Source organism: Pteropus alecto, unplaced genomic scaffold (genome assembly GCF_000325575.1).
Source record: "Pteropus alecto unplaced genomic scaffold, ASM32557v1 scaffold61, whole genome shotgun sequence".
In the NCBI taxonomy this organism is placed as follows: Eukaryota; Metazoa; Chordata; class Mammalia; order Chiroptera; family Pteropodidae; genus Pteropus; species Pteropus alecto.
This window is the reverse complement of record NW_006434835.1, coordinates 5,179,816-5,202,268: the sequence shown is the minus strand read 5'-3', so window position 1 is coordinate 5,202,268 and position 22,453 is coordinate 5,179,816. Positions and strand designations below refer to the sequence as shown.

Here is a 22,453-nt window from a genome sequence, read left to right as displayed (position 1 = left end):
GGAGCCTTGTGGTTGTAACACGTCTCTTCAGTCGTCAGAACGTCGCCTTTAATCGTGTCTCACAGGTCTAGAAGTGTTGGCGCTGCTGCTTGTGAGACTTGGGAAGCACACGTGTCCTCCCGTCACGACCTCAGGGAACCTTTGTGTCCAGGGCCAGAAAAGGCACCCGGACGAAAAACCACAGGGGCTGCAGGCTATGGGAATGTCTCCGATTCTTGCTTTTCTCGACTTCACGATGTGCTTTTGGATGTTTTCGTGGTGCATGTGTGTGGTCTGTGCCTGGCTCCCACTTTGGAGTCCTGTGTGAGACGTGGTTCTGCTGACACAGCCTGCTTTCTGCTCATTTGTTGACCTCGTCTGTCTCAGCATTTCATGTCTGTAACAACAGAAATATCCTTTTACAAGCTTTTGCATTAACAAAAGCAGTAAAAAATACTTTTTAAAACAATCAAATCATTGTCCTTGACAGTTGGTGTATTTCATGACGATTGTGGTCTGATAATCCCAGTGTCCCCTCCACACCCTGTGCATTCCTCTGTTGTATTTTACAAATAGATCTTTAAATTGAATATAGTTTGGTCGATTTGTAAAACTTTAAAAACAAGAACTGCTGAGTTTGAACTTTAGCTCTAAAATTCTCTAGCTTATGATGCGACCTCAGTCCCTCTGAGCTTTGTTTTTTTGATCTGTAAAATAGGGGTGATGATAGTTCTCATTTCAGAGAGTTGTTGCATGTTCGCCAAGACAATACATGTGAAAGTGCTTAGTAAATTATACAGGACTCCCCCACATAGTGGCTGATTTCAGTTTTATTTTAACCGCATCACTCTGGAAGGGGGCTGTGAGGATTGGAGCTGCTTCAGGAGACTCTGGGGGAGGAGGAGGTTGCAAATGTGGCAGAGAACAGAACCAAACTGAGACCCCCGAATACTTTGCTTCTATACCAAAGAGTAAGCGATTCACGGGTTACAGTTGCTACTGGGGTTACTAGGAAATCTTCATTGAATGCCAGAAAGTTGTCCCTCACTTCAATTTTGATTTCTTAAAATGCTGACCCGAGAAGACTAAATTATCAACCACTCTGTTGGTGGAGTCTATGAGTGAGTTATTTCAGCACAGTAACATGAAGTAACATGTTAGATTCCATGTAGGTCTCGGCTGGTGTAGCTCCGCATAGCATTTCCCGGAAGTCGTTTGTTTTCCATTCAGGTGTGAAGCTGTGATTCAGACATTAGGAACTGCTTTACCTCGGTTCTTTGCTCATTGGCAGAAAAAACCCTTTCTTCTTAATTTCATTGTCATCATCCTCTTCATTATTATACATATAAATAGTGCATCGAAACTACATTTTGTCTATGTGTCTGAAGCTTAATATTTTCCCTCTTAAAAATGATGGCAAACTGTCTGTAGACCTGAGCACTTTATGGTGGAAACTGTTTATTCGCTGAGCCGATCCAGGTGATCTCTCTGAAACTTAAGGTGCTCCATCTGGACGAGCGAGGGACGGAAGCACGTGGCCTGACATCCAGGTGTCCACTGCCGCACACTGTGCTCTGAGCGCCTCAGGCATTTCAAAGTCGAAGACAAATAGGAAAGAGGCCTGTTCTTTTCCCATGTGTTTACCTTTTTGTTGTGTCTACCTTTAGGAATGCTTCTGACTGCCAGCGAGACCCCCAAGATGGGCATCTATTATATTCCGGTAAGTAATACAGGCGGTTCCAATGGAAACAAGACAAGCGAAGATCATTTATTTTTAAACTGGATTTGTTGAGAGACGTTGGGTCCGCATGTGGCTGTGTAAATGACACAGTGGACCGACTCGTAGGTTCACTTTGCTTCCTGGAGCCAGTAAAACGATGCCTAACCATTCCTTTATGGGAGACTCCTTAATGTCACATCAAAATAGACATTAGAAATTATCCTTTATTCCTCTGATTTACATTTGTTTTTTTCATTTCACTGGAGTTTGTTTCTTTTAAAAATAAGTTACGTATAAAACAAACTGTCTTCGATCAACGTGAGCAATGCTGGCATGCGTTTTACAGTCCTGTCTATGTTGCTGTTGTTTCTTAAAGAATTCTTCCTTTACACATACCAGACGCTTCCCCACCTTTACCTGCTGGTTTACAGCAGGAAAGAAACCTCAGGAAACAGGGTCCTCTCCACAGAAAAGCACACAGTACGGAGCTGGCAGCAGGTTGCTTTATGGGCAGTGGACGCTCCCGTTTCTGAGATTTGGGGGGAAGAGAGTGAGGGGTGAGGGGTGTTGAAGATCAGAACTTTGGAGTGATGAGCTCTCTACACTTCAGCCTCTGGTTACGAAGATTCTTTATATTTGTGATGGTTTTTTTAATAATAGCTCAATCGTGTGTGTATTCTCCCCCGACCCCGCCCGTCAAAAAAAAAAAGTATTCTGGTTGATGTTGACATTCCGTGGTTTCAGGAAACTGATGTGTCGTTCAAAGCACTTTGAGATATTTCTGTTGGTTAAAGTAGAATGAAGGCCATTCACAGAGCAGCTTTTCCATTTTCCTAAGTTGTCATTTGTTCCTTTTCCCTGGACCTCACAGATACTGCTTTCGTCTGCCTTTCAGTTTATCCATCTTTCCTTGTCTTCATTTGTCCAATAGCTGTTTATTGATGGCATCAACTCTGTGCCAGGCACAGTGCTACATGCTGGCAGTATAAGGGCGTATAGGACACCGCCCCTTTTCTCAAGGAGTTCGTCGTTAGGGAGTAAAACAAGAAACTAGGCAGTTTCAGTTGAGTGCGATGGCAGAATGACAGAGTAAGAAGGGGTCCTTCGGAGGCGAGACCCTTTACCCTGGATGGGGCGGGGGGCTGCAGGGAAGTGTGGAGGGCGCTTGCTCAGAGGAACCTTCCAGGGGGATTGATGTCTAAGGAGGGACCTGGAAGATGATTCTATGTAGTGGATGAAGAGGTGGGCGCAGAATGGGAGAAGGACTTGGACGTAGAGGGAACAGTGTGTGCAGAGATGGGGAGAAAGGAATCCTCATGGCTGAGCGTGAGAACGAGAGGCGTGGGGGTGAGAGCTGAGGCTGAGGAGGCAACAGCCAGATGCAGAGCTGAGGAGCCAGGTGCGGGGACACAGGCCGGGCCATCCCGGAAAAGTTTTAAGCGATGGAATGATGTGATCGGATTTACATTTTGGGAGGATTACTTTGGTTCTGCCGCAAGGAGAATGCATTCGATAGGATCTAATCTGGAAGCAACGAGAACAGGCTGGAGCTGTCTCCTGGAGAGATGATGGTACCTGTGATACCTGGACCAGGCCGCCCGCGTTAGTAGGTGGAGGCTTTGGGGTTCTGGGATGATTTGAGGGAAGTCTGATCTGGCAGGCAGTAACTTCAGAGAGTTATTATCCTCAAATGGCCACATGGCACGTCTCGGCGGTGTTCATTGACGGAGACTCGTCCAGAATCACGAGAAATGCCTTCCCGCATCCGGCATCACACGGTCGTCTTCCAGTGCCAGCCCTGCCAGGGAACGTTGTCAGGAGAGGCGGAATGAATCAGCCTGCCCCCCAGCCTTTACTTCTCGTCCTGGGAGAGGTCTCCTGTCATCTTCCTCGTCGCAGTGCTTACTGTGTTTTCATCTTCAGCATCTGCCCGTGAGATGCTGATGTCTTGAATTGTAGCACTTTCCTGTGTCACAGTGTCACAGTGTGTCACAGCTCCCAGTGGGAAGGTGAAAGCACTCTAGGGATAGAGCGTGGAGGGCCGCCTTGGGAGTCTGGTAAGTGGATGAGGACCTGCAGGCCGAAGAGCCCCTTGGCATGGAGGCGGCAGGGGCCGTCCTGGACACTTTTGCCGCGAGGCCGTCTTACTGGCTTGTGCTCCGTTGGTGGCGAAGGGGATAGAGCTGGAGGATTTGTTAAGGTTGTGAAACAGGCCAGGTCATCAATTAGATATGGGGAGTGAGGAAGAGGAGAAAACCAAAAATGACAGCCGGCTTCTGCTTGGGTAAGCGTGTCGGCGAGGAGGTCAGTTCCTGAGTGCAGGGAGAGAGAGGGGAGTATTAGAAAATTTCCCTTCGGTATCACGTTCTGCGTCGTACAGTGACCTTTTAAAGAAACAAGCACACAGCTTTTTTGATTATGCAAACAGCGTCTGCATATTCCTATTTCTTCCAAGTGTTAACAAAATAAAAGAGGATAAAGACCCCCCCATTTTCCCCTTGATATTAAGCACTGTTAATATTTAGTTGTATTGTCTTTCAATTATGCTTATGATGTTTCATGGGCAAAGTCATGTTTTATATACAAATTTGTATCCTGATTTCTTCAGTTAACCACAGAAATATTGCTTCTAAGGCATTAAAATGACTTAAAACATTTTTAGTTATCTCTCTTATAGAATCTTACAACTGTAGGAAACTCATTATTCACCTGCCACTCTCTGGGTCTGTTTCTCAAGTAATGGGGACTTTAATTAGCACATGTGAGTGGGGCTGGGTGCCAGCCAGATGATGGGAAACTGCCTTCGTGACAAACGTTAGCTTAGCTTATAAGACTTTCATTTCAACTTTCTAACTCAGATGTAACAGAAAACTAAAAAAAATCCGCAGAGACAACTCCCAGGTGCCTGCGTGTGGGGACAGTTAGAGCCTAAGTTACTCTTGCTCAGCTGAGCATTGTACTGGAACTCATACTTGAGTGTTCCGTCCTGACCTACCTTGTCCCCTGCTGCCTTGTGCTGGGTGAGGTTTTATAGTGTCACTGTCTTTACTGAGAACCTGCTCTGTGTAGCACTCCTTCAAAGCAAAGGGGGCCCAGGGGTCTGAAAGCCTGCCATTTTTCATAAGATTCGATCAAACTTACCAAGCTGACATTTAGTACAAAGATTTATCTGAGGCCTGCAGAACCAGAAAAGTATGTGTTTAATGTGCGATTCATGCAAACATAGGCGATTTGGACTGCGATTTGTATTGATGGCTTATAAATCAAGTATGAAAATTCTTTTCCCTCCTTTGGGTCCATGCTAAAAATGAAGACAACTTAATGTTCCTATAGCTTGTTGACTTTTTGCCTTTCTGATAGCATCTTTCTTAAGTACTTGAACTCTTTATAGATTAAATGCAATTCCTGATTTACGTGCTTTCTGCCACTTACACATCCACATAGCTAAGTAGGCTTTTATGACCAAGTAGATTTTCTCCAGCCTTTTTCACATTTTCTCAGTGACCAGAGACCAGAATCCCATTTTGTTTGTTTGTTTGCTTTTTGAATTCCAGGGCCTAATTCAACTGCAGCTCCTGAAACTAATGCCAGAAATTGTTTGTCAAGTTTGGTTTTCCCGACATGTAATTTAACCTTAAGTCGGTCCTTTATAATTAACACCATTGGCAACTATGTGGACTCCAGAGGGACGACAAGTCTCTGTGGGCACCCAGCCCCAAACCTTGCCGGCGTGGTTCCTGGCCTTTCCGCTGGGAGCGTGCTGAGTTCCAAACCCCAGAGTATCAGCAAGCTCCTGAAACCACTCACCGGGTAGTTGATCGCTTGCCTGCTTTATAAGATATGTGCCAGAATATAATTTTTAGGCAGTAAGATAAGAATCAGTTCCTTTGCTCTGCTAGTACATTCTAATCAGTCAGATCAGATAATCTTGGCGTGATGCAATCATTGTGTTTGAGAGTGCTGGCAGATTTCTAAAAGTAATGCCACATCCAAAAGATTTAATGATGATCCTGTTAACAGGCTAAACTCTTTCCTGGAAAAATGTAAAAGGAGAATGTGAAAGTATGGACATTTAGCTTTTGTTGGGCCATTTTTGAAATTTGTCCTAAAGTTAACATCTAGGATAGGACGGGCTGCCTGTTTTAAAGGTTGGAAACAATACCATTATTTTTCTTTCTGTGCGTACCTGTGCTTTTAAGCTGGAGTTTCTGGAAGTGCTGTGTATGGTCCCTCCTAAGTTTTGGGTTTGAATCTAGACCACGATTGGTCCAGTTGATCCGTTTCAGTTCAAAGCAAACATGTTCCGTGGTGGTCTAGAAGTCAGGGTTCAGCGCTCTCAATTCAAAGCCAACACTGAAGACTCATTTATGGCTACTAATTTGACATTCAGTGAATTCCCAGATATGAGAGCTTTTTGGCCCACTAGTATATGCTGAAATGGCCTTGAATATATTAGTGTCTGTGTAGAATGCTAAAAGTGATGATCACACGTTCATCTAAAGTGCTCATTTAAGCAGAGAGCTGTTAGACATAATGACAGAAGTAATTTTGTTAGAAATTCCTATTTTATGGTGCCAGTAGCAACACATTCTCCTGGTTTAGGGTGGTAGTGCCAGATGCAAAGAAAACAGTCCCCTGGGGAATCTGCCAGCATTCAAAGAATTTACCAAACGGAACATAAACTGAACAAGGAGTTGCTAAAATGTTTTCACATTAAAGGGTTTTTCAACATGCTGTAAGGAACAGTGGAAGCTTTTGAAACATTATAGCAGGAAGGGAAATTTGAGGCTTTGTAGTCCAACCCCTTAATTTATAGCTGAGGAATCAAGTTATTTGTTCAAGGTCGAACGCCAAGTTGGTGGCAGAGCTAGATCTAGAAGGCATTTCTTCATTCCTCATTGCACAGTGGAAAGAGCTTAGATTTCGGAATTAGTCTGACCTGCGTTTGAATACCAGCTTTGCCACTTACAAATCTCTTGACCTTGAAATGAGTTATTTACCCTCCCAGAGTCTTACTTTCTTGAACTACAGAAGAGGAATGATGCTGTCAGGCAGTCACGTGCAATCGATGGATTCTTTCAGTCAGTCATTGTGGTGCCTGGTCCGTGATAGATGTTCATCTGATAATTGCTGTTACACTTTCTCGCAATGAGCTAAATTCAAGGGGTCTGGCGGCAGAGTATTTAGCGTTACATGGGCTTGGACCTTTTTGTAGCCTTTAGAAGAGTTGTGTTACTGAGCAAAATAAAGATACACTGAAAAGGTTGTGACAAAATCATAAGTGTGAGCCAGGAAAATGACTTCAGAAATGCAATACGGGGTGGTGTAGTCTGCTACAGATCAGAATAGGGTGGGAATTGTTGAATACCGCTGGTTTTGCTGTTAACTATTGAAACAGAAAGCCGCGATGAAATCTAGTTGCTAAAATAAGAAATCTGATTTTTAAAAGCGAAGTCCATAACCCCCCATTTTATCATCAAAGCACACCTTTTGTAGAAAATGGCAACTAAAGACGAGTAAGAGAAAACTCGATCACCTTTCTATCACCCAGAGGTAAACATATTAACATTTTGTTGTATTTTTCCATCGTTTTAATCAGAAGCATTGTTTATGTGGTTTTATATCTTGCTTTTTCCCACTTAATTAATATTTCCACTTAATCAATAATTAATATTAATTAATGTTATGACTTTTGGAGATCATAAAAAACTTGGTTTTGTATGGGACTATAGAAATAATATATAGTTTTTTTAATATTTAAATATTAGAAAAAGATGAAAAACCAACTATAGTCTTACTAGTCAGACTTTCTAATATTTTTGGTATACTTTCTTTGCATTTAGGAATACTGTAGTCACTTCTGGTTAGATTTACAGTGAAACCTTATAATTAAGTTCATTTAGCTTACATCAATTTAAATAAAAGTCCTTCAAGATGTTGAGGGTTGAAGGGGTGGACGGAGAGAGAGGGCAGTTTCAATTATGTCGCCACCTATGGTGGGCATGTGTTCCGGGCCACATTTGAGGTGTAGGAGCCTGCCTCCCCCTCTCTCTCTCTCTCTCTCTCTCTCTCTCTCTCTCTCTATCTCTCTATCTCTCTATCTCTCTATCTCTCTATCTCTCTATCTCTCTATCTCTATCTCATCAGACGGGATCAGGCGTGTTCAGGGTAGCATGGCCGTAGACAGGAGTCTTTCTTACCTGGGAGAATTCAGCTCTGAGTCCCTAAGGCAGCCACTGTGTGTTACCAGTTGCCATCTCTCCTTAGCATTTAGGAAGGTCTAGTTACGTGTCATCCTGGAGGAGTCGAGGTAGCGGTCATTTAACTATTGTGCGTTATGTGCTTGAGATGAGGAACGGTGTTTAAAAAGGCTGCTCGATGTCGTTTTCTTCAAAAGATGTTTGGCCCCAATACCTCTCAGCTCTACTGCGCAGAGTGTGATTCAGGTCATTTAAGGAATGGGCTTTTTTGGTACGACAAGGCCACTAGGTGAAACCCACTCACTATATCTGGTCCTGTTCCAACACCTTAGGAAAATGTGCTCTTTTAGATTCACTGAAGGACACCTGGAGGGTTCAAATGTAAGTTAATAGTATTCCGTTTCATCTTGTCTGCTTGACTTTACAACCTGATCTCTATATAAGAGGTTAAACCAATGAAATGAAACTTCAGAAATGTTAAATGTGACAGAGGAAGAAAAGGGAAAAGGTTTTTAATGCAGCGAGCAAGTTCAGAATGGATGAGATACGGCTTCACAGCAGCATCTGTCAGAAAGGATCTCGGGGTTCCATTCAGCTGTAAGTCAAAGGAGTAAGTACTATGCAGCATCGGCAGTGATCCCCCACGCAAGTGGCCTGGGGGAGGACAAGGCAGTACGGCGAAGGGGTGATTCGGGGGCTCCTGATGTGGTGAATGTCCACTGAGAAGTATTTTACAGGGGGAGGGTCAGAGAAAGCGCAGGAAGGGGTCAGGACTTTGTCACCAGGTACCGTCAGGAAAAGGCCTGTTTCTAGGAGGTAGGAAGAGAATAGGATCGTGGAAGAAAAGCCCCTTATGTGAGGTAGAGAAAATGATGGGGCATTGGACTAAAGAAGAACATTTTCATTGTCGAGAGGGCAGGAGGAGCATCAGAATACAGGAGGGCGTGAAGGACTGACCTTTCAGAACTTCTAAAAGGAAGAAAAAGACAAATTTGAATGTAGAACACAATTAAGTTCAAAGGTGTGTATTTTTTAGACGTCTTGTTTCATAATAATGCAAATGGGAGATTGTTCATCAAGAAAAGCATTTTAAAGACCAACCCAAGCCTAATAAGAAAGATCTGGAAGGATAGGATATCTTAGGAAAATTAAGACCCAATTTTATGAAGAAAAAAATGTATAAGGCACTGACAGGCAGAACTTTCAGGTAGTGGGAGAGTTGGATTCCAGACTTCGTGCATTTTCATCACCTTTTTCTAATTAACACAGAGTGAGGGATGCGAAGCAGATACATGTCTTTCTAGTGAGTTTCCTTTCTAACCCAAGCTCACAGCAAATCTGTCATAATTGAATTTTATCTTATGCATGAGATTGCTTTATAAGACTTGGTGTTCTGTTTGCAATTTTTCAGTTATATATTCATAAATATCAAATGGGAAGTAAGGCACAAAAGTCAGGTGGCTAATAAAGTATTCTGTTCTAATACAAACAAGTTGTTTGTGTCATTATGAAGGGGAAATGTGGGCTTCCTATTTTAATCTAAACACTTAGAGGCAGTAACACAGTATCTGTGGCATTTTTCTCAACAGGAAATCCTTTCCATTTCCCATCACAATTTATTGGGTCACAAGAATAGCAGACGTACAGAAAGCATTAATGTGTGACTCTCAGGAAGTAATTTTCTGAGCATCCTGTCACATTTTCAAAAGTTAATTTCAGTTCTGCTGGGTAAAAATATATGTCATTTCCATATAATATTCGATGCACATACGACTTATATTTTATTATGTTACCATGTTAGATGATACTTGTTTTTGTTTAAACAGTTACGCATCTGGCGTGCTCAGCTTCTTGAAAATAAATGACAACTTCCTATTCAGATGCGAATTAGTTTGAATCAATTTTGGACCAAAGCTCTTGTGTCCAGCTCTGGCTGGCACCTTAATCTCAGTGCTTACCAAGTTGATCTCTTTACCGTTTTTGCTTTGGACAGGATAGAGTGGGGAGTAAATCTGGTATTCCGGTGTCCTCTTGGTGTGGTCGCATAGGAGGCGGCGAGAGGCCGTTCACGCCAGGGATTGGTTGTAGTTTCTGAGCGTGCCTGAGAGCTTGGACCGTGTGGCAGTTTCATCGATTAATGTGCCCCTTACCTACTCTAGTTTTTTATCATTTTGGGGTTTTTTTTCCTTAAAAATAGAATGCAAGTTATACAAATAGGCAAGAAATTTGGGCTACATTCTTTTAAAAGGCCCAGCTTATACAGAAAATGAGAAAGTTCTAGGACTTGCACTGTCTGCACCTCAATTCAGTGTTCTCAGTCCCAAGAAAGCTTGTCTTCTGAAACCACGTACTTGGATGAATGCTCCACGGAGGCAAGATTTTCAATTTACTTTTTGCTGTGTCCAGTGCCTAGAACAGTGTCTAGGACTTTGTAGGCTCTCACTCAATACATGCTGAGTTGAAGGAATGATTATTATTGGTACTTCATTTTTTAAAACTTACAGAAAATTTTCAAATATCCATAAAAGCAGAGAGAAGTATAATGAGCCCCATCTATCTATCTCTTTGCTTCAGTATTATCAGCTTTTCCCCCTTGCTTTTTGGGGAATGGAGATGGGATTGGCTTATTTTACTAGCCCTTTAAATTGCTCTAAAAGGTAGTCGTTGAGGATTGTTAAATGTGGAAGATCTTGATCTTCACATTGGCACAAATCTTTAATTAGGTTACATATTTACTTTCTTGAGGAACAGGACATTATTCTGGGTTGAAAAACAATGTATAAACAATGGTAGTGAGGCATGTTGAAAGAAAGGTTAGATCTGCTTATCTGCATTTCTTACGTATCTGCACGTTGTATCACGCATTCATTCATATAATCGCCATTATTTTTTAGAGCAGTTTTAGGTTCACAGCAAAATTACGTGGATTATAGAGAGTTCCCACATATCTCTTACACACGCACACACACATCCCCTCCTCCACCGTCAGCACTCTGCTCCACAGTGGCACATTTGTTACAGTCGATGAACCTGCACCGACACAGCATTATCACCCAAAGTCACCAGGGTTCACCCTCGGCGTAGTACAGTCTGTGAGTTTGGACAGATGTATAATGACGTGTATCCACCACTGTGTATCAGACAGAATAGTTTCACTGCCCTGAAGCTTCTCTTGTGCTCTATCTGTCCGTCTCTCCCTCCCTGTCCCCTCAAGCCACTGGCAACCACTGATCTTTTCACTGTCTCCATAGTTTTGCCTTTTCCACAATGACATGTAGTTGGAATCATGCAGTGTGTTGCCTTCTCAGAGTAGCTTCTTTCACTTAGTCATATGCCTTTAAGTTTTCTCTGTATCTTCTTTGTGGCTTGATAGGATAGCTCATTTCTTTTCTTGCCGAATACTGTTCCACTGTGTGGATGGACCACAGTTAGTTATTCAGTCACCTGTTGAAGGACATCTGTTGCTTCGAGTTTTGGCAGGTGAACATTCACATGCAAGTTTTTACATAGACATAAGTTTTCAACGCCTTTGGATGCATAGCAAGGAGCGTGATCGCTGAGTCATGTCAGAGTATGCTTAGTTTTGTGAGACACTGCCACACTGTCTTCCAGAGCTGCTGTGCCATTTTGCATCCCCACCAGCAGCGAGCGAGGCTTGCCGTGTTTCCACATCCTCACCAGCATTTGGTGTCATTAGCGTTTTGGATTTCAGCGATTCTAATAGGTGTATAGTGGTGTATAGGTGTATAGGTGTATGTATTATCTGTATCTGTGTTCTGTGTCTTTGTCTTTTGGGAAATATTATCTGTTTTGCTTTGGAAAAAATAGTCTAATTTTTTAAAAAATTTTAAAAAATACGTAGCCTAGAAATGAGAAGTCATTCATAACCACCCCCTCCTGCCACCATTATAATGTGACGAGTTGGTGCACATTCTTCACAGTCAAGTCCATTTGTCCCCCGCCCCCAACGTACAAACCACACATACACACAGACTTAATATTTTAGCAGGTCGGGATCTCTTTTTGCATACTATTCTGAAAGGCTTTTTTTGTCACTAATGACATTCTGATTGGCACCTGTAAATGAAACCCATTTTTTTTAATAGTTGCATAGTATTTTGTTATACAGATATTTCATAATTTATTTACCTAGTTTCCTATTCATGGATATTTACCATCCATTTCTTTGAATGTTCTAAACCAGTGCTGTTCAGTAGAACTTTCCGCGATGATGGGAATTCTCTAGGTCTCTGTCCAGGTAGCTGCTGGCCACATGTGGGTCTTTAGCATTTGAAATGTGGTTAGTGTGCCCAAGGAATAGAATCTTAAGTTTTATTTCATTTTAATTAATTTAAATTTAAATAGCCACATGTGGCTAGTGGCTCCCGTATTGGACAGCACAGCTCTAAACTATGCCAGAGCCAAGTTAGGTCATCAGGCTGCTGGCTTGACCACGTTACTTTGGCATTCATAAATTACAGTTTAATGGTGTTTCTTTGATGTTTAACAGTCAAATGAAATTTCATTTGTAAACCTCTTTTAAAGAAATATTGTTCAGTGTTGGAGTCCCTTAAGAAAGATCTGTGACATACTTCTTGAGTTTAGTTCCAAGAGTTTCTCTTCCAGACATATCAGTACACATACCTCCCTTTACCAAAAATGACCTCTTTGTACCTTATCGTGCATCTCTTTTTACCTTGGTTGCCAGGGAGCCCACAGTTAAGTTTTTGGTTTGACTATAGCAATTGGTCTTTTACCTCTCGTCATTCCCCCAGCCAAACTATGTAACTTCCCTCTCATTCTGAATTTAAAGATTTCATTATGTATATGGATTTCATTATAAAACTCTTCTCTTTTTTGAAAATGGTTAGATTTTTACATGAAGTTTTTGGAATCTATTCCAAGACTTCACTAAGAATAGATTAAGGCGATATCCACGTTACTTCCCGCTCACGGCCCTGCATACACATGTCACATATCCTAATAGGACAGCACAGTGTCACGTGCGAGCATCTTTTTCATCACCTCAGTGGGAAATATACGTATTTAACACTCTAAAACAGAATTCTACCTTGGATTGTAGAAAGTTACTTAAGCAGTTAGTGGTTGGCCATTTTTTATTGAATTACGAGTCAAAATGGGGTTCCTCTACCCTCTTCATTTGCTCTGCCAGTGTAATGTCCGCCTCAGCTTTCTGTGGAGATACATGGGAATCTTATTTTGCTTGAATTTGAAACATACCCTTCAGGATTTCCTAGTCCCATGCGTGGCGGCCTGTAGATAAACAGTAACTGCCAAATGGTGGCAAAATATCTTTTGACCCTCCTAGATTAGAACCTTGAGAAACAGTGTACATAGATTTAAAAACATTTCTTTCTTCCTTTGTTCCTGCCAAGTTTCCATCCCTAGATATTTTTAAATATTAGGATACCCTTAGTTTTTACATAGACTTGGAAGGCGTACGGATATGCTGAGAAATTATTAATCAATCCCTTCGCCTGCAAGGAAGTGGGGTAGAACCAGGAAGCTACTGATGTGGTAACCAGGATAGCACACCGAAACCACCTGTGGAACTCCTGGCAGCGTGACACCACAACACAAGGGCTCCGAGAGTGCTCATTAGCAGGTGTGTGATCAAAAAGATAAACACATCCTCATGTGATACAATTGGCCCGGTGCCTTTAGCACCATGGGGTCGCTGTGTGTACGCATGTGTGCAGATACAGCCATCAGGGTTGGGCATTTTTAGCATAATGAGGAAATTGGGAGAGGAAAGGGCTGGACGCAGGGGACTGAGCCCTGACTGGAGTTCCTGGCACCGCGGACTCTGGCTGCGAACTCTAGAAACCGCATGGGATTCCAAGTGCGACGTGTTGACAATCACCAAGTGCCGCCGATGTGTAACAGAGGGGCAAGGCCAGGCTCTGCAGGAAAGAAGGAGCGGGAGGCCTTTAAAGAACTGTTTTTTTCTGTTTAACAGTGGACTGTGAAGAAGATTGAGTCCATATTAAGATATTTTTTGCATTTCCTTGAGAATGGAAGGAAGATGGAAGCTGAGAATCTTTTCATGCTTTTTATGGCATTGTTTGTGATGTTCATGAAAAGTAGACAGATGTAAAGCTTTTCATCCTACCTCAAATTACAACTACTTAGATTAAATATAATGCAATTTAAATTCTTAAAAAACCTAAGAAATTTGTTTTATGAAGGAATTTGGGGTGGATAAAATTGTTGCTCTCTTAAATCGCAGTGGTTGATTTCAGAGCAATTCTGTTTCCTTTGTTCTTTCACGTAGCAAGACTAGATGGTTGTCACCAAGCTCCATGTTCGGAATGTCGCTAAGCGCAAAGTCGGCAAAGCTCCAGGGGACATAGGCAGCCAGTTCTCAGGAAGTTGCTCCTTTGGTTTCCCAGAGACCTGCTTGACAGTCTAGCACTTCAAATAAATTTAAAAGTTTTAAAAAGGAAAGGAGTGGTACAATTTTCTATGTCTCTTCATTCGGTGAAATAAACGGGATAGTTTGTATATCTGTTGGCTCGGTCTTTTCAGATGTTTGCTAAAAGGTAATTTTGTATTAGCTTCTTTCAAAAAGAACCAAGGTGTGCCCCATCCCCAGTCCTCACCCATTTTTGTAGTAGATTTATGTGTGTCTAGTGGGGCGGAGGGTGTGGGGGGAGGTCTAAGTAGTTCTTTTATCTTTCTGGCCTCCCTGCAGCCCAAGGTCGCTTTATAAGGAATTTGTGGCCTCGTTTGCTCCTGGGATATGGTCCTCAGACAAACCCATATTGGACCCCCTTTCCCGGAAACTCATTTTATACCCAAAATTTAAAAAAAAAAAACACACACACACACAAAAGTATAAAAATGCATGAAAATAAAATCCTGTAAGCACATGACTTCATAATCATTAATCATGCAAAGCCGAATGCTTAACATGAAAACAGTGTTAAGCGTTCCTTTGGTACACATCACCCATGCATTCTTGCCAGAAATGTGTCACTGAGTCTAATCCTGAGGAACAGTCAGCAGATGAAGCTCGTGGAGACCTCCACAAATCAGCTGGCCCGAACTCTTAGAAAATGTCAACATCGTGAAAGGCAGTAAAGGTGGGGGACTCTTCTAGATTAAAGGAAACCCAAGAGACATAATAACCTAATGCAATGTGTGATCTTTAATTAGATTTTTTCAAAGTAACAGCTTTATGAAGATATAATTCACATGCCATAATGTTAATCCTTTTAAAGAGTATAATTCGGTGGTTTTTAGAGTTGTGTGATAATCACCACTAATTCCAGTGTTCCGTCACAGTGTAAAGGACGTTCCAGACCGGTCCCTTCCCCCAGCCCTGCCCCGTAACCACTAATCTGCTTTCCATCTCTGCGGATTTGCCTATTCTGGACATTGCACATCAGCGGGGTGGGACCACGTGTGACCCTCGCGGCTGGCCTTCACCACGCTGTTCGCAAGGGCCGCCTTCGTCCGGTGCGTCGGTGCCTCGCCGTGTTTGCTGCTGCGTGATGTTCCGTCACGTGCATACACGTCTCGCTGCTCCTCCGTAGTTGGTGTCCCTTGGCTTGTTTCTACTCTCGGCTGTTATAAGTAGCATTGCTATAAACATTGGTACGAGTTTTTGTGTGGACGTGTGTCTCTTGGGTATCGACTTAGTGCAGTTGCTGGATCACATGGGAACTGTATGCTTAACTTTGTGAGGACCTGCCAAACTTTTCCACAGCGGCTGCGCCACTTACATTCCCGGCATGAGGGTTCCGATTTCGCCACGTTATCAACTTGTCGCTTTCCTTTTCTTTGATAGACGGCCTGGCTTGGCAGGAACAGCCTGATTCGTATTGTTGTTTCACTTTGCATTTCCCTAATGACTAATGATGTTGAACATCTTTTTACGTTTCATGGCCATTTTTACATCTTCTTTGGGGAAATGTCTTTTCAAGTCTTTGCTCATTTCTAAATTAGGTGACTCGTCTTATTGTTGAGTTCTTTATTATTCTGCATGATACTAGACCTTTATCAGATAGATGATTTGCAAATATTTCCTCCTGTGAGTTGTCTTTTCACTTTCCTTATCAAGTCCTTTGAGTTTTTAATTTCGACAAAGTTCAACTTATCTTTTTTTTCTGTTATTTGTGCTTTCGATGTCATGTTTAAGAAACCATTGCCTTATCCATATTTAGGAAGAGTGGAATTTTATAATCCAAATACAAGAATGTTTACACGTGTGTTCTCAGAGTTGTATAGTTTTTGCTCTTACATTTAGGTTGTTGATCCATTTTGAGTTTTGATCCATTTCGAGTATTGCAGTCTTAACAAAATTAAGTTTTCCAGTTCATGAACATGGAATGTCTTTTTATTTGTCTTTAATTTCTTTCAACAAGATTTTATAGTTTTCAGTGTACAGCGTAGTTTGTCTTATATTTTGAGATTAAATTAATTCCAGAGTGTTTTATTCTTTTTGATGTTATTGTAAATGAGATTGCTTTCTCTATTCACTTTTGCCTAGTTCATTGCTAGTGTAGAAATGCAACGGAGTTTAATATATTGATTGTATCCTGCAACCTTGCTCAACGTCTTTTGTTAGCTTGAACTATTTTTTCATGGATTCTTCAGTGATTTCTATATGTGATCATCATGACATCTGAAAATAGAGCTAGTTTTACTTCTTTTCCAACCTCTGGGTGCTTTTTATGTCATATTCTTGACTAATTGCCCTGGCTAGACCTTCCAGTACAATGCTCAGGAGAAGTACGGAGTACAGACATCTTCGTCTTGTTTCTAATCTTACGGAAAAAGCATTCGATCTTTCACCATTAAGTAGGATGTTAGCTGTGAGGTTTTCGTAGACATTTTTTAGAAATTCCTTTCTATTTCTAGTTTATCGATCAGTTGGGGTTGGATTTTGTCAAATGCGTTTTCTGTGTCTCTTGAGACAATGGTTTTTGTCCTTTTAACATGGGGTACTATATTGATTTCCATATGTTGAACTATTCCTTGGACAAATTTCACTTAGTAACTATATATAATCCTGTTTATGTGCTACTGGGTTCGATTTTCTGTGATATGCATAGAGGATATTTGTGAATTCCCCAAGTTTCCTTCTGTTACTGGTTTCTAATTTCATTCCATTGTGGTCAGAGGACATACTTCATTTGATCTCAGTCTTCTTAAATGTATCGAGACTTACTGTTTTTTTTAGCCTGCCATGTGGTCTATCCTGGAGAATAACATGTGCCCTTGAGAAAAATGTGTATTCTGCTCGTACTGTGTGTACAGGGTTCTTTAGATGTCCGTTACTAGATCTAGTTATAGTGTCGTTCAAGTCTTCTGTATCTTCGCCATCTTCTGTCTATTTGTTCTAGTCATGGTTAGGAGTGGGATATTGAAGTCTCTAGATACTATTGTTATATGGTCTATTTCTCACTTTCAGTTTTCGCTTCATGCATTTTAGGACTGTTAAGTACTTACATGTTTATAATTCTTATATCTTCTTGACCCTTTATTGTTATTAAATCTTTTTTTTTCTCTAATAACAATTTTTATTTTAAGTCTGTTTTGTCTAATCCTCTCTTGTAGCTAATGTTTGTATGGTACGTTTTTCCACATCATATAATTTTACTTTCAACTTATTCGTGTCTTTGAATTTAACATGTGTTTCTTGTAAATAGTATGTAGGTAGATCATGCTTTTTTTTATTCATTTACATTTACGTCATTACTGATAAAGGAGAATTTGTGTCTGCTTTTTTGCTGTTTGATTTCTGAATGTCTATGTCATTTTTGTTCCTCAGTTCCTTCATTACTGACTTTTGTGTTGCAGAGATATTTTCTAGTATTCCATTTTAATTCCCTTTTTGCTTGTTTTACTATATATTTTTGAGTTATTTTCTTGGTAGTTGCCCTGGAGTTTACCATTAACAACTTAATGTATAGTAGTTTGGTTCAGATTAATGCCAGTTTAATCTCAGTGGTATACAAACACTTTATTCCTATTTAGCCCCATTTCCCTACTCTTTTATGCATTTATTGCTTCAAATTATATCTTTAAAAATTGTATTGCTGTCAACTTACATTTATAAATATTGCATTATGGAGTTTTCGACAAGATGAGAAATCACCTGCTAATCTTATTGAGAATCCCTTTTACATGATGCGTTATTTTCTCCTGACGCTTTCAAGATTCTCTTTGTTTTTCATTTCACAGTTTGCCTGTGATGTGTCTAGGTATGTATGGCTCCCTTTGAATTTTTTCTACTTGGAGTTGAGCTTCTTGGATGTGCCTATTATTTTTTTAAGAGCAAATTTGAGATGGTTTTGGCCATTATTTCTTCAGATATTCTTTCTTCCCCTTTGTTCCTCTTCTCTTTCTGGGACTGCTATTATGTGTATGTTGGTCTATTTGATGACAACCCACAAGTGTCTGAGGCTCTGTTTAGTTTTCTTTCATTCTGTCTCTAAGACAGGATCATCTCAATTGACCCATTTTCAAGCTTGTTGATTATTTCTTCCGCCAGTTTACATCTGTTGCTGAGCCCCTTTTGAATTTTTTAATTTCAGTTATTGCATTTTTCAACTCCAGAACTTCTATTTAGTTTTTTTATAGTTTCAGTTTCCTTATTGGTATTCTCTTTCATGAGGCATTTGTTCTTATGCTTTTCTTCAGTTCTTTATGCCTATCTATAGTAATTTGTTTAAAGTCTGTGTCTGGTAAGTCCAATGCTCGAACTTCCTCAACAGATAGGTTTTATTTGTTGTTTTTTCTCTCCTCTGTATGGGCCATGCTCATCATTCATGTCTTGTAATTTTTTTTTTTAAACTAGATGTTTTAGATATTATAATTTGGCAATTATAAAACTCAGATTCCCCACCCACCACCACCACCCCCCACACACACACCAAGTTCATTGTTACTGTTGCTGTTTGATAACTCTTCCTGGACTAAGTCTATACAATCTGATTTCTTTGTTATGTGTGGCCACCAAAGTCTCTGCTCGGTTCTCTTAATTGTCAGCTAGTGATTGAACAAAAATTTCCTAAAATACCTGGAACCAATAAGTCTCCCAGTCTTCGCAAAGTAATCCTTGTCAGTGCGAATCAGATCATGCTACTCCTCTTCTCAGAATCTTCCAATGGCTTCCATTCTCACTCAGCAGAAGAGTAAAGTACCACAGTGGCCTACAGACCCCATGCAGTCTAGACCCCGTCCCCCCCCGCACCACCACCACACACTCCCTGTGAGGCCACCAGGTGGTTCTTTTTGCTGATCCCCAAACATCCCAAGCAATTCCGACCTCAGGGCCTTTGCAGTTGCCAGATATTCCCATAATACCTCTCCTCCAGGTCTGTATTCAGTTGTCACGTCAGCAGGGCTTCCCTTTCCACCCCTCCCTCCCTCCCTCCCCTGTATTCTCCATCACCCTTCGCTGCTTTATTTTCCCCATAGATCAAAAATTGGCGCTGTCGTACTCTGTACTGTCTTTCCTTTGTTTATTATCCCCTTTCTGGAATGTAACCTCTTAAAGGTAGAGATTCTTGTTTGTTTTGTTCCCTGTTGTATGTACAGTGAAGGGAAACTGCTTGACGATAACTGTTGACTGAATGAATGGTGATCATCGGCAATCTGTTCTTATTTAAGAATGAGACGCTAAAATGCTGATTGGAAGCTCTTTGTATGTGATGGTCTCGTCTGCTGGTGTTTTCATGCTGACGCTTACCTAGTGACTGTTGGAGGGTTCTGAGATGTCAGCATCCGGAAGTGCATCCTCGAGGATCTTTCCTTTTGTATGGAGAAAAGTCCTCCAGCTTCTTTCTGGGAACATTGGGCCTTTAGGCAGCAGCGGGCGGAGCAGGGGAGGGGGAAGCACCTGCTGTGCTCCCGCCATTCTGGGAGCTGAGGAAAGGAGCTGAGGGCCACACGGTTGATATGTAAACTGCCATTTAATTCCACTCATTTCAGCCCCGCAGCGCAAGTCCCCTGTGCCAGATACTGACTGGCGTGGAGCAGCCCCCCGTCCCTTCCTCCGCAGAGTCCTCCTCTGGTCTTGGGAAGGGTGGTGGGAACTTAAGGGTTCCTCAGCTCCGTTCAGGCCTGTTCCCAGACACGTGGAGTCTCACGCGCTGGGCCTCCCTAGGGGGAGCAGCTCCTCTCCTTTCTCTCTGTTACTTGCCTTGTAAGCACCCAGCATTGGCCGTGTTGAATCCCTTAAGCTACTGTGTTTTCTCCTTTTGTCCTAGTTGTCCTGGAAGGTCGATACTTTTTTATGTTGATTTACTGTCATTTTAATGAGGCTTTGGACAGAGAGGAGACAAAAACATGTAGTGTGCCGTCATTAACTGCACGTTCTCCGTCTTCTTACTGTCGGTTTTCATTTTGTGTTTGGACATGTGCGTCCCCTAACCGAGAGCACGGATGCTCCTCTTGTGTGTGTTCGCATTCGCAGAGCCTCACACAGATTAACTGTTGGTCTGGTCGCCGATAGCGACATAGCAGCCTCGGCGATCTTACTTTCTTTTTTTTTTTTTTACTTGGCCTTATTTTCTTATTTTATTTCAGTGCCTAAACTACTTTTCAAAAACTAAATCAACATTGCAATCATCGCCAATAATAATTTTTCTCTTTTTTAAAATAAATCTTTAAAAATGTTGAAATTAAATTGCTTCTTTTCTAATCTGATTTTTAGGAATGAGAGAACAAAGCACTACAAGTAGAGTACCTTTAAATGACTCATAATTACGCAAATGCATATAAACTTGGGTATGCAATTAGGCAGCTAGTTATGTTGCAGATGCAATTACATGCTTAAATGCATGGCCACTCCCTCGGCTCACCCAGCTGTCTCTCTTGTCTTATGCTTATGATCAGTTATTATTAAGCCACAGCTGTCAGAATTTGAAAATACATGCTGGTGCTAGTGGTGCCTTTCAACCAATAATGGAAGAAAAGTTTGAAATTTTCCTTTATGCATTGCGGAGATGGTCTTCTTAGTTGGCAAAATCCTACTGGAGATTGCAGGCTATGCAATTAGAAAAATTATCATTAATCATAATAGTGGTTAATGATATTTACAGTGTAGCATACCTCCGTCGTCTCTGATCTGCAATTCTGAACTCTAAAAAGCCCTGAAAATTTTTTATAATACATTGATTGCAAAACCTTATCTGACCTGCTTCATTAAAGCCCAAACCTGATATGTGATGGATGATGAGGCTTTTTCTCGTCTTTATCTATCCCAAGTCGCCAGTGCAAATATGTATGCACTTTGCTGCAGAGATATTAACGTGTTTGACCACTGACCCAGACCCCACTGAAGGGTTTATGTAATATGTAGTATACATACTGTATTCCCTTTTAAAATGCAAAAAATTCTGAGTTTCAAACCCTTTTGGCCCCAATAGTTTCTGATAAAGAGTTATGGCCTTATAGTAAGAGTGACAGATTTCTGGTTGGATGCAGGTTAAAATGCTAATGCGGGGTGAAACCCCATACCTCTTAGAGTGCTATTACTATTTTTGTTATTCTTATTATTGTTTTTGTTATTGCTTTAGTTTTAGAACTGATATTTATATCTACTTTTAGAATGTCTTGAAAACAGTTCTGTAACAAAATAATTAGATGATTTACGTGGTCGCAAAATTATTTATATTCAAACTCTTCCTTGTTACTTGTCAGTAAGTGTTGTTCTTAGCTGTTCAGTGGCATCATAACGATGTTTAAATTGAGCTTCCAGGATTACAGTAGTATAAAGTCACTGAAAGGTAAAGTTGACAATTTTTCTAACCAGGGATCTTCTGTATAATCAATAGGTAAAATACGTATATTAATTTTATGTAGCATTAAATTCTAACTATTTAGTATGGCTATTATGTTTCACTGAGTATAATAAAATCATAAAACCTCTTCAGAGTTTTTCAAGATAGCATCTCCTTCCACGCTGTCTTGATCTCCTGCCTCAGCAGATAAAGGCTCCCCAGAACCACTTAAAGATTTTTCTTCTGTGGAACTAATCACAATATATTTTACTTGATTGTTTCCCAAACTTTGTTTTACTTATGTTTAACAGTTAGCTTTTAATGAAAGTTCAGTTAACCTTTTGAGTGAATAAATGAATGAAGTTGAGGAAATTAAGAGTCATCTAATCCTTCCGCACAAGTTTGCTGTATGTAAAACAATTTTCCTGTTGGATTTCATTCTGTTACCTAATATTATAGAGTATGCTGCTTGGAACACGTAAAATATGGAACTCAGTAAATATCTATTGAATGAAAATCTACCACCTTATGTTTAATGGCTCTAGTTTTATTATCTGAACTTAAAAGTATATATTTAAGTCCTTCCATGTGATGTTATGCTCTCCTGTGCTATCATCATTCTCTTTCCAATTATCATTCAAAAATACGATCCACTTTCCATTGTATGCTGAAATACATTTTGAAAAAATTTTAGGAATATTTTTTAAATCGACTGCATGTACTTGGATATATTATGTACTTCTTTGTGTTCTAATGTAATTATATATCAGTTGAAGTTTCCCATGCATAAGCTAATT

At 40.8% G+C, this 22,453-nt stretch overlaps 1 protein-coding gene across 1 annotated transcript in view; it reads left to right on the top strand.

Annotated features, from left to right (window-relative positions):
• Window positions 1–22,453, top strand: part of NOL10 (nucleolar protein 10) — a 74,006-nt gene that overhangs the window by 26,206 nt on the left and 25,347 nt on the right. Inside the window, exon 13 of the mRNA XM_006910232.3 lies at window positions 1,647–1,699. Within this exon, the coding sequence (XP_006910294.1) occupies window positions 1,647–1,699 (53 nt within the window). The remainder of the gene's footprint in view (window positions 1–1,646; window positions 1,700–22,453) is intronic.